Source organism: Gymnoscopelus microlampas (assembly GCF_963454915.1).
Source record: "Gymnoscopelus microlampas genome assembly, chromosome: 10".
NCBI lineage: Eukaryota > Metazoa > Chordata > Actinopteri > Myctophiformes > Myctophidae > Gymnoscopelus > Gymnoscopelus microlampas.
In genome coordinates this window covers 26246860-26259359 of record NC_139947.1, presented here as the reverse complement: position 1 = coordinate 26259359, position 12500 = coordinate 26246860, and the positions used below count along the sequence as shown (strand labels likewise).

General features: G+C 43.4%; 1 protein-coding gene across 1 annotated transcript in view; it reads right to left on the bottom strand.

Moving 5' to 3' along the window:
• Positions 1 to 12500, bottom strand: part of LOC311052951 (CTTNBP2 N-terminal-like protein) — a 45773-nt gene that overhangs the window by 8580 nt on the left and 24693 nt on the right. The window contains exons 3-4 of the mRNA XM_084068270.1: positions 2743 to 3033; positions 350 to 457 (exon numbers count right to left, since the gene is read on the bottom strand). Of these exons, the coding sequence (XP_083924396.1) occupies positions 350 to 457; positions 2743 to 3033 (399 nt within the window). The remainder of the gene's footprint in view (positions 1 to 349; positions 458 to 2742; positions 3034 to 12500) is intronic.

Sequence of the window (12500 nt, the reverse complement as noted above, 5' to 3'; positions counted from 1 at the left end):
CCAATCCCTAAAGCTAACCTCTAAGACACCTAAATGTCTAATCCTGACCTGACTGTTTTTCTAAACTAGTAAACGTATCTCTGAAAAATGTTTTTTAACTATAAAACAACCATTTGTCTTGTGAGAACCAGAAAAACGGTCCTCACAATGTATATTTCTTCAAATTCTACTATACTTGGTCCTCACAAGTATAGCAATACAAACACACGCACACACGCACACACGCGCACACGCGCACACAGTTCCCGCACACACGCACACACGCAAACATAGACTAAGTGTGTCTACAAATCACATACACCAACCCTTTTTTTTCACCCGAACTCATTGCATACAGTACAGTACATACCTGCTGTAACAGTTTTTCTCTCTCGTTCTGCAACATGCATGTGATGTCATCTCCCTGCGCCATGTCCTGGGCCCTCCGCCTCTTCTCCTCCTCCAGATCGGCTATCACCTATCACCACGCCGACGCCAAAAGAAAGAGAACCGGTCAGATCCCATTGCACCAGATATGCTGCCAAAAACCATGCAGAATATGACTTTGGTGTTTATTTAGAACTGAAGTAGAGGGGGGGGGGGGGGGGGGACAGAGGCTCAGGAGGTATGGCGTCCACTTGGGAATTGGAAGGTTCCCAGTTCGAACAAGACACCGAACCCCTGACTGCTCCTTATGAGCGGGTTGGTTTCAAAATGTACTTAAAGTACCAAAAGTAAAAGTCCTCATTATGCACAATATCCCATTTCAAATGCTTAAAAATGTATACAAATCCTTTGAAAATAGTAGATCTATAAGCTCACAACGCGTCGCAAAGCGACGCGTTGTGAGCTTGTAGATCGGCTATTTTCAAATAGCCATGGCTGAAGTGGTTAATAACGTATGTTTCACAAAGTAACTAGTAACTGCGGTGTTCATATAATTGCAGTGGAGTAAAAGTACAATATTTGCCTCTGAGATGTAGTGGAGCAAGTAAAGTACAAATACCTCAAAACTTTACGTAAGTACTGTACTTGAGTACATGCACTTAGTTACTTTACGCCACTGGTGTGAATGGGTGAATCAATGTAATGCACAGCTTGAAAAGTACTTTGGATAAAGGCACTGAAGAAGTGCACCATCATTTGATAGAACAAAAGACAGATCACTTCATGTTTCCCGTAAAACAGGAGTGAACCTGTGCTGCTTAAATTACATATGAGTCATTAGTGCTTACTGAGGAGCTGTGATAAGTCATATCCCCTCTCTCTCTCTCTCTCTCTCTCTCTCTCTCTCTCTGCTTTAAGAGTCCCACTAGGCCTCCAGTTGAACTCTGATAAGGCTGCATATCCACTCTTTAAGCCCTGGGTGTGGCCTGATGTCTGCCTGCCTCATTACCCTTCATCCACTCCAACCGTGTCTGAAGCATGGCCACATGCATGAACATGCATGAACGCACGGACACGCGCACGTGCGCACACACCAACCACCCACCAACCACCCACTGATGCAAGCACGAACGAACACACGCACGCAGACACACAACCACCCACCCACCCAAGCACGCACGCAGACACACCCACACACACACACACACACACACACACACACACACACACACACACACACACACACACACACACACACAAATTCCGAACATTGCTGGCCCACATTAACCTATACCTGACCTGGCGGAGACCTGTGCTCCGAGGAGCACTTTTTCTAGTTAAAGATGGGTCTTACAGTACATTGCTTCAGTCATCAAATCAATTTCTGTAGGCCTACTTTTAGCGTTTCAATGGATGAAATTGTACCCATCATTTTCCAATGCTAGTAAAGCAAGCCTGATAAAAGTATCAGCTTTTTCTTCGTCTACTCTTTTCAAAAGTTTCGGGGGGGAGGACCCCCTGCCGGCCCCCAAAATAACTAGGCTAGTGGCCACGCCCCCCAAACCTCCCCCCACCCCCCCAAAGAAAATCTCCTGGATTTTGACAGTCCAATGTTGGCAGCCCTGCATAAACACAGTATGCATCTAGTAGGTGAAGACACATCTGTTTCAAAGTCTGCTGTCACCTTTGTTTCTAAAAATACAGGTCTGTGCCGTATTTATAGACTTTTTTTTTTTGCAGAATGACTATTTTCAGAGAGAGAGAAAGAGCAATACACTAGGCACAGTCCCAAGGATGATTTGATAGTGTCATTTTGACAGCAAATTTGGATTCAGTTTAAGTCATAGTCTTTTGAATCAAATTCCATTTAGTTTTAGACATATTTTAGTTATCTGTAATGTTTTACTGTTAGTCTAGTTTTAGTCAACTAAATATCATAAGATTATAGTCGACTAAATCTACAGTTAAATCTACAGTCGACTAAATCTACAGCCCAAATGTATTTTGGCGGTGCCTTGGTGGCGTCATAATGGCTGATTTCACACTTGGTTGCATGCTGAAAATAGCAGATCTACAAGCTCACAACGTGTTGTGAGCTTGTAGATCTGTTATTTTCAGAGTGTAACACCCGAGTGCAACCAAACATAAAATGACTTGTCTTTTAATTCTACTGGGTCTCCTCTCCACTAGTCCCTCCCTAACATTTTTGTCTAGTTTTTATTTGTTGAAAAAATTGTCAATATATTTAGTCTTAGTTTCAGTCATCATAGCTTAGTTTTTATTTCGTTTTTGTCAGTGAAAAAAGGTAGTCGGCGAACATTTTTTGTCATAATTTTAGTCGATGAAATCAACACTGGAGTGCGTACTCCTCCTTACCCTCCTGTGTCTGCTCTCGGCGGCCGCTAGCTGTCCCATCATCCTCTCCTGCATCCTCTTGCAGTGGGCCATGACCAGCTTGAGCACGGCCAGGGGGTTGGGCCCCACGGCGCCGGCCCGCGGCCCCCCGTGGTGCGTGTGGTGGTGGGGAGGCGGTCCGCCGGGGTGGTGCGTGTGGTGCTGCTGCTGCTGGCGTTCCTCCACCTCGCTGTCGCGCTGCAGCGCCAGGAACGGATCGCTGAGGTCGTACTGGCCGTAGCGCTCCTGGATGAAGGCGTCCCTGTGCTGAGCCTGAGAGACAGACACACACATTTAACCCATTGAGACCTGAAGCCGATTCTACATGTCTCCTAAATCTCAACAGTTTTCTGAAAAACGTATGTTTCTATATCAGTGGTGCTCAATCTTTTTCATGTCAAGGACCCCCACAATTATATGTATTTGGCCGCGGACCCCCATCAAAATATTTTGTTCCAGGGACCCCCCAGAAGCAACGATTTGAATTAAAAATGTTCGCTTTAAAAATATATATATTCAAAGATTTGCGCACATTTTCACGAATTTTCGAAAATAGCAGATCTACAAGCTCGTAGCGCGGCACTCGGTGCCGCGCTATGAGCTTGTATATCTGCTATTTTTGAATAGCCCAAAGTGTAAAATAATGCTTTTTAGCTCAAATCTAAAAATGACACAGTTCCAGGTCTTAATGGGTTAACATCTACATTTAACAAGAAATTCTTGAACACAAACAATAGCAGACGCGCAAACTCGGTAAAACTCAACGACAAGTATTTCAGGATACAGATCATGGGTACAGGAAGCATGGTCTCCTCCATATATGGCGACTGCCAATTATCACAGACACTGAAGAATTTAGCCAATGCCTTATAGCTCTTGGCATTCTTGCAATCTGCAGGACTCTCACAGCTGATTTATGGACATTACCGAGGCTTCCAAATATGAACACAAGCAGTTTACATTTGTAACCAAGTTGTATAATAGCATCCTTAAAGAGCTGGTGCCATGTTTTTGCACTTTTTCTGTTTTTTTCGGTGTCTATGAGGTTGATAGAACTTCATTAAGCCCCCCGGAGGTGGTTTTATGGTGTTTTATGTCTTCTCTGATTATTTGGAGTTTCTTCCTGGAGGCTGAAATCTTGAGGGTCAAACGTGCCAATAGAGAAACAGCCCTTTAGTGACATCACAGAGCCCCCAAAAAACATACCCTCCCCCTCATTATCATAACACAACAGGTGTGGGCATGAGGAGGAGGAGGGACTAGGACAGGTGGGTGGTGCTAAGGTGGTGGAGGAGGTGCTAAGGTGAGAACCAGGCATACTTAATGAACTGAATGTCCACATAAAACATTTTTTTTAACAATTTCTGTACACTTTTTTTTTTGAAAAAAATCCTTACATAATAATAATACCTTATGATCAGGTTTTAGGGTTGAAAAATATCATGGCACTCCATCTTTAAGACGTTGGTACTTAAGCACTTTGGTAAGAAATGCCTCTTCCAGGCTGTGGTCACTGAAGTAACTTACAGGAGTTACAGTCCCGTAAGGCTGTGGTTGCAAACTTTTTCATGTCAAGGACCCCCAATGTTTTGAGGAACAAATGTTCGCTTTAAAAATATATATTATATATTTCAATATATATTCAAAGACGTGCAAAAAAAAAATCACATTTTTTTAAAAAAATAGCCAAAGTATAAAATATGGTTAAAGTGGTTAAAATTATTGTGAAGCTATATTAACGCATATTGCTGGGGACCCCATGGTATCCCCCCGAGGACCCCTGGGGGTCCCCAGACCCTAGAGAGTTAGAACCAGCGCTTTAACCCCATGCGCTCTAACCTAATCGCTACACATTAGAAGCCTCCCTTGGGTGTGAAACGGCGGTCAGCGGCGATCTCCCCTCACACCCCCCGTCACGATGCCCCCCCCAGGGGAGGGGTTAACATCTGCCCCTAGCAGGAGACGACCCGCCGGTCCTCCCTTTCCTCCTCGCCTCTTTGTGTTTGGGTTGAGGAGGGGGGGGAGGTGGAGGGAGGGGGGAGAGACCATCTGCTCTTTGCATATAAACATGGAGTACTAGAACATCAATTCACACATTAGACACAGACCTGATAGCAGCTGGCCTGAACACGGAGCACACATGAAGATGCTCCAAAACAGCTAAATCTTGAGTACAATCTGCGTGTGTGTGCGTGTGCATGTGTGAGTATGAGTGTGCGCTTCTAAAACAAGCAACTATAAGAGTACACCTAGTGCTACGGTAAAAGTCCACTATGTCAGCTATCTGCTTTCTTAAACAGATGAGACCAATAGGAAAATCAAATGAGCAAGAGCTAAAACAAATAAGTATCGAATAAACAAGATCCAATAAAACAATAAAACAAGAGTACAGAACATCCACAAGTATAGTGGATTTTGAGATATAGACAATTTTCCCTGGTCCTCACAAAAGAAAATGTTGTTTTGTAGTTTTGTCACAGGATGCGATTATTCGCACGGAAAAAAAAACACCCTGTCTGAGCCAACCTAATAATCGCAATAATCGCAATAATCGCATCCTGTGTGCAATGGACTTTAGGCTTAACAATTAAAGAAAACATTCCGGTTAGGTTTAACATTAAATACAAAAGATATAGCCTAGGCCACACCAAAATAGTCTAAATACAGATGCAACGTGTGCCCATGCCCTATAAGCACTCTGCAGTGCAGTAGTTATGTTTATAGCTTCTCAAATGATTTAAACATCTACGTGTTCATGTGTTTGTTGTTGAAAAAAAAGACATCAAGCGATGGGCTATTTTTAGCACCATAGTAGCCGTACGTTGGTGTCGGCTCAGGCGCACAGACAGCTACTTTTTTCCCCACACCTTCAACTGTCTGTTGTAGTCTGAAGTAATCTACAAGCTCGCAAGATCTGCTATTTTCGGCTAATTGCATTCATAAAATGGCCTAAAATGTGTGCATGTGTGTTTAAAATCACTGCAATGTGGTGTGTGTGTGTGTGTGTGTGTGTGTGTGTGTGTGTGTGTGTGTGTGTGTGTGTGTGTGTGTGTGTGTGTGTGTGTGTGTGTGTGTGTGTGTGTGTGTTTTTCTTGGCAGCTGCGGTGGGGTCCATGCTATCTTCTCCCCACATTACTTCCTGTGCTGCAGGCGGGGGTACAAAGAAGACCCTCCTCTTTGTCCAATGACACACAGCACACAAACATACACACTATATTATACACAAACGCACACTATACTATACTGACCTAACGGTGTCATAATGGTCATTGAACCACAGAGGTAGGACTGTACATGATTCTCCTATGTTCTTTGTGTAGTCCACAGCTGAGAGCATCAATAATAGCCCATGGCTAGGTTTCAGCTCACACCTGCTCCATTCACTAGCCATGACCTAGCCCAGGGGTCTTCAACAGGGGGTCCGGGACCCCTAGGGGGTCCTCAGAGTTACTACAGGGGGTCTGCGAAATCTTTGTGTGATATGATTCTTTTTTTTTTACATAAACCACTTGAACCCTAGCATCCCTTTTCTGAGGTGAACTTTAGCCAAAAATAGCCGATCTACAAGCTCACAACGCCTCGCGCTATTTTTTTGCAAAGAGGTATTATACCGTATAGGTGTAGAGGGAAAAAATAGCAGACCAAGTAAAACAAAACGTTTAATCTAAAACACAATTTTATACAATATGGAGGGGGTCCCTGCTTCATTGCTCTCTCAGCTAGGGGGTCCTTGGCTGGGGACCCCCTGAAACCCCCCCCCCCCCCCCCCCCCCCAAGGAACCCTGGGGGTCCCCGGGCCCCACTTTTGAGAACCAACAATGACTTAACAGCACCTGCAACTTGTTGTGTGAGACAGACAGAGCGGGCAGAATGGAGTGAAACACGAGAGGAGCTGGTAGGTTGACCTTGCCCCTGGCTGATCTGTCATCAGTTAGATGTCATTAGCACATGGATGTGCAGGCTGGAGGAATGTGGCTTCAGCTGACTCTGTGTCTGTGCATGTCTATGATGAGGATGATGATGATGATGATGATGATGATGATGATGAAAGAAGTTCCACTGATGTAACCACACGGCAGTTATACGCTGTTGTGTGCTGCTGCTGCTGTGTCGCGCACCAAGAATTGCCATTCTACAGGCTCACAACAACGCGTCACAGCACTGGGCATTGTGTGAGCTTGTAGATCGGCTAATCCATCAAGGTAAAAAATTATAATAATAAAGAAAATATCTTCATACCTTTTGAGGTATTTGCACTTGAGCATCTCCAATTTCAAATACTTTTACTTCTACTCCACTACATCTCAGAGGAAAATATTGTACGAGCTCAAAATGCGTCGCGACGCATTGCGAGCTCTGCTATTGAGATCTGCTATTTTCAAAAGATTTTTATACGTTTGAAAACTTGTGAAATCATGGGACATTCCGCATAATGAGTACTTTTTTACTTTTGGTACTTAAAGTACATCTTGATACCAATACTGTACTTTTACATTTCAAGTAAATTTGGAATTCTATACTTTTACTTGTAAAAGTATAGAATTCCAATTTCTACATTGCCTTATTGATACTTTTACTCAAGTAAAACATTGTCCACCACCACTGTCTTCATGGGTACCCAGTCTGTATGTACCCAGCCATTTCGATTCGGTTCCTGAATTTTGATACCGAACACCTAATCTGTGCATGGGGGTTTGGTTCGCACGCCGGTCTGGTGCGCGACCCCCTGAGTGAGGGACCCCCTGAGCGAGCGCAACTAAGTACAAACTGCAGTGCTTCAGGGGCAACCCCACGGTGACCCGGACAGCCTCTTCACACTCATCCACATGTGGCATCACCGCATTCCTCTGCGGGTACATCACTGTCATTTCACTCTCTCACCCTCTTTCATCTTCCCTTCGTCTCACTTTCTTTTTCTGTTTATCTCATCACATAGCCTAGCAGCATGCACAGAAACACACACACACACACACACACACACACACACACACACACACACACACACACACACACGTGCGCACGCAGTGTGCAAGGCAAGCAACACCGATCCATGCACACACATCGCACAAGCGCAACCAGGAAGGAGGCCATATTTGAGGCTCTTTCCCCTTGTTTAACAAACAAAGAATGTGACCCTCTCTCTCTCGGCGAGGCGAGGAGATTACAGGACTCACACAAAGACACTGTCTCAATACCTCAGGCCTCTCACATTGTCTGCATGTCTGACCCACTAGTCTTCAGTCTGTGAGAGGGAGTTCAAAACTTGTGTGTGGGTGCGGGACGGTGTATATAGGAGCACGAATGCCTTTGTGAGCAAAAAAAAACAAAATGTGTGTGAGTGTGCATTTCTATGTGGGTGCGTTCATGTTTTTTTTTGTGTGTGTGTGTGTCGGTCTCTGGGGTGAGGCTACTTTTGTCTTGCAGGAGGAAGAAACAAAATGGCAGTTTCCTGAGTTTAATAAATGTTTAAACTGGCCATAATGGGGCTGGCTGGGCCAGACAGAAGATTGCTGTGCGTGTGTGTGTGTGTGTGTGTGTGTGTGTGTGTGTGTGTGTGTGTGTGTGTGTGTGTGTGTGTGTGTGTGTGTGTGTGTGTGTGTGTGTGTGTGTGTGTGTGTGTGCGCGCGCGCGCGTGTGGAGTAAGTTTCCCTTTTTTTCGTTTCCTACATTTAAAAAAAGAAATGTATCATTTCAAAAGATAAAGAAAAAAAAAACTTTTATAGAAAATAAATTACAGCTTTTCATCAATTGAAGACAATTCCAAAAATTTTCAAAAGTATTTCATAAATAAAAATACATTTCCATACATAAATAAAACATTTAAGAAGTGGTGAAAATAGCAGATCTACAAGCTCACAACACGGCGCAAAGCACGAGGTCCAGTCAGACATTAAGGCTAAAAGGATAACACAAAAAAGTGCTGGGGACTTGTTCCCACTGTGGTTCTATGTACAGTAGGTACAGTATGTAGGTACAGTATGTAGGTGGCTGCAGCACGGCCACGACAGAACAGTATTTGAACACAAAGGAAGTATTTTCTGTTCCACTGGTTAACATTCAAAAGTAAATAGTTTTTTTTGTTTTAATCCAAAAATATCACTTACAGCAGTGGTTCTTAAACTTTTTCATGTCAAGGACCCCCAAAATGATATGTAATTGGTCACGGACCCCCATGTCAAAATGTTTTGTTCCAGGGACCCCCCAGAAGCAAAGATTTGAGTTACAAATGTTCGCTTTAAAAAATATTATATTCAAATATTTGCTCAAATATTCACGATTTTTCAAAAATAGCAGATCTACAAGCTCATAGCGCGGCACTCGGTGCCGCGCTATGAGCTTGTAGATCTGCTATTTTTGAATAGCCAAAATATAAAAGGTTAAAGTGGTTAAAATTATTGTGATGCTATATTAACACATTTTGCTGGGGACCCTCTGGAACCCCCCCCCCCAAGGAACCCTGGGGGTCCCCGGACCCCACTTTGAGAACCAATGAGAACCAACGACAGAACAGTATTTGAACACAAATTAAGTATTTTCTGTTCCACTGGTTAACATTCAAAAGTAAATAGTTTTTGTATTAACAGTGTGCATTCTCTACTGTTGCAAAGGCTATTCCAACGTCATGTGTTGTGTGGAACTTAAGATATGTCACAAAACTGTGGCTCTTCTAATCCAGACCTGTCAACATGGTGCATCTCCTCAAGAGCCTATAATAAGTCCTCCTCCCTCCTAAATGTGTTCCCTGCAGCTGTAGTGAGGCGTGGGAGACAGGGCGGTGATCTTCACCCGGTAAATCCCCCTCCTGTAAATGAGTTTACCTACAGGCCCGCAGGCACACAATCGTGTCCCTGTGTGCACGCTGAAAAGAGACAGGGAATCCAGTTTCCTTTAGTGTGGCCCCCGTAATGACTGTGTCACACAATGCGCTCAGCAGCTGGGGCACGGAGGACATTACGGCACTGTGACTGCACTGAGTGAGTGAGCACCTAGCTCCTGTTACAAGACCATGGGCAGAGACCAACACACACAGGCTAGTCTATGGCAAGAATTACTCATTAATGTTTTACTTAAGTAAAAGTATCAATACTGTAATGTGGAAATATTCTGTTACAAGTAAAAGTGCGGAGTTAAACATTTACTTGAGCAAAAGTACAAAAGTATTGGTATCAATATGTACTTAAAGTACAAAAGTAAAAGTACCCATTATGCAGAATGTCCCATTTCACAAGTTTTCAAATGTATAAAATGTATGAAAAGCTTTTGAAAATAGCAGATCTACAAGCTCTGAATCGCGATGCATTATGAGCTTGAAGATCGGCAATTCTCTGGGCTGAAGTGGTTTCTGTATGTTTTGTGATAATAATCAAAATCTACAAAGAAACTAGTAACTTAAAGTTTTCAAATAATTGTAGTGGAGTAAAAGTATAATATTTGCCTCTGAGATGTAGTGGAGTAGAAGTAAAAGTACAGAAAATGTAAATACTCCAGTAAAAACGATGGTCTTGGAAAAGAATAAATAAATACAAAATATGTACAATATATAATTGAATACGGCCGTCGTGATGGAAAACTGTTACTTTTCAAGAAATGGGGTTCTTGGCATCTAAAGATCTTAGAACCCCTAATCTAACCTACTCTCTCACCTGGATAATATTTTGTGTGGAGATAACTATATGTGAGTGTGCATTGCTGTCTGTTATGTTGATGTAGATGTACACACAACAGACACACTGTATTGTATGTAGTGTATGAGTGTATGTGTGTGTGTGTGTGTGTGTGTGTGTGTAAACGATTTTAATTTTAAGCCTATCAACCCTCTGAAGGATTATGTACAATACCCTTTAATTTTTTTAAATCCATTCTATTAAAAAAAGAATAACAGCAACAACATTTTGATAAAGCAGTGACACAGTTACAGTCGCTATCTCATATACTGACGTCTCGGTTTCGGGCCGACTTCCTCGATCACTGTTTATCTGCACTGGGCAAATAGTGTCATTCTCTGAGCAAACAGAAGACTAGGAGCAGCACACACACACAGCGCAGCACCGTCTTCTAGTTTCAGCAAATCAGGGAAAACAGAAGCAACCGTAAGCCTAATTTATACCCCGCAGTTCGATGCGTTGCTTGCCGACAAGAACTGATCTTCAACAAGAACTTGTCTTCAACTTGTTAGCTTGAAGAGCAGCTGTTTCAGCTATAAATCAGGTATTGTAATCAAGACCAGTAGAATATTAACAAATACATTTGGGGCAGTCATGTACTTCCCTAACATTTAGCATAAGCATCGCCAACACGGCAACAAATAAATGACACCAGCTCAGTGGCCTTAGTGGTTAGAGTGTCCATCCTGAGACTGGGAGGTTGGAGTTCGATCCCAAGCCGGGTCATACCAAAGACTCTAATAATGGGACCCCATGCCTCCCTGCTTAGCACTCGGCATCAAGGGTTGGATTGGGGGGTAAGTCCCTGCGACATACTAGCATCATTTTCAGGGTGAGGTACTTGTACATCAAGGTGCCTCATGCTACAGAAACAGGAGATAGGCTACTGCCCTATGGGCCTCATGGCTCGGCATGACTTACTTATCGCCAAGGTAACATCTCAAGTGCGGTAGCACTACGGCCCTATTAATCTCTCAAGAACAGATTCTGCTCTGCGTTTGAATCTGTCGGGGGGGTTCGTCATATCGCGTACGCACTGGCCTACAAGTGGGCGTGCCTTCAGATCAGGAGGCAGGCCGCGCTTTACCCAATCAAATGTAGTGGGCGGGATTTACGTGTCTGCCGATCCTTCCCCACTAGAAAGAAACCGAAACTCATTTAACAATAGCGTCCTCGGAGCAGACAAAACCACGGAAAGATATTCACATTTTAACTTGCTCTTTCATCATAGAAACAAGTGGGCTTATAACCAAAACCATCCATGTTCTCTAGGAGAAGTGGTGTTAGTGTTCCGTGTAGAAATATTGTTAGTGGGAATGAAAACAGTCGCACCACCGGAAGTGAAAGGCTGAAGGCAGACCAAAACCCCGGTTTCCTTGCGCACGTGTGCTACGTCGACTTCCTCCCAGAGCCAAGTGAGATAGTAAAAACAGCAGAGGGCGCTGTTTTTCCTTTTCATTTGGCGATGGGTTCCCAGATTGCAGCCCTATTGCTCACAATGCATAGCTCACAACGCTCGACGCGATGCATTGTGAGCTTGTAGATCGTCTATTTTCAAAGGAATTTTATACATTTTGAAAACTTGTGAAACGGGACATAGTGCATTATGAGTACTTTCTACTTTTGGTACTTTAAGTACATGTTTTTTTTACCAATACTTTTGTACTTTTACTCAAGTAAATTTTGAATTCTGTACATTTACTCGTAAAATAAATTTCTACATTGCAGTATTCATACCTTTTACTTAAGTAAAACATTTGAGTACTTTTTTCCACCACTGAGAGAGGCAGCCCATCTGCAACGCCCCACACCAGCTGCAGCACCGACCACAGCCTCTTTACCTCCAGAGGACAAAGGCTGATGCATCTGGATGTGTCGTTCTCTCTTTTCCTTTATTCCATGGGTTATACAGTGTAGAGAGAGACAGGAAACATGGACAGAGAGTAAGGGGAGCATCATGCAGCAAAAATGGTCGGGCCAGCCAGGAATCGAACCATGGGGATTCGCTATGAGGCATTCGAGCCCATGTGTTGTTGTTTTTCTTTACCCAACTGTTTGTATACTATTCACGACATA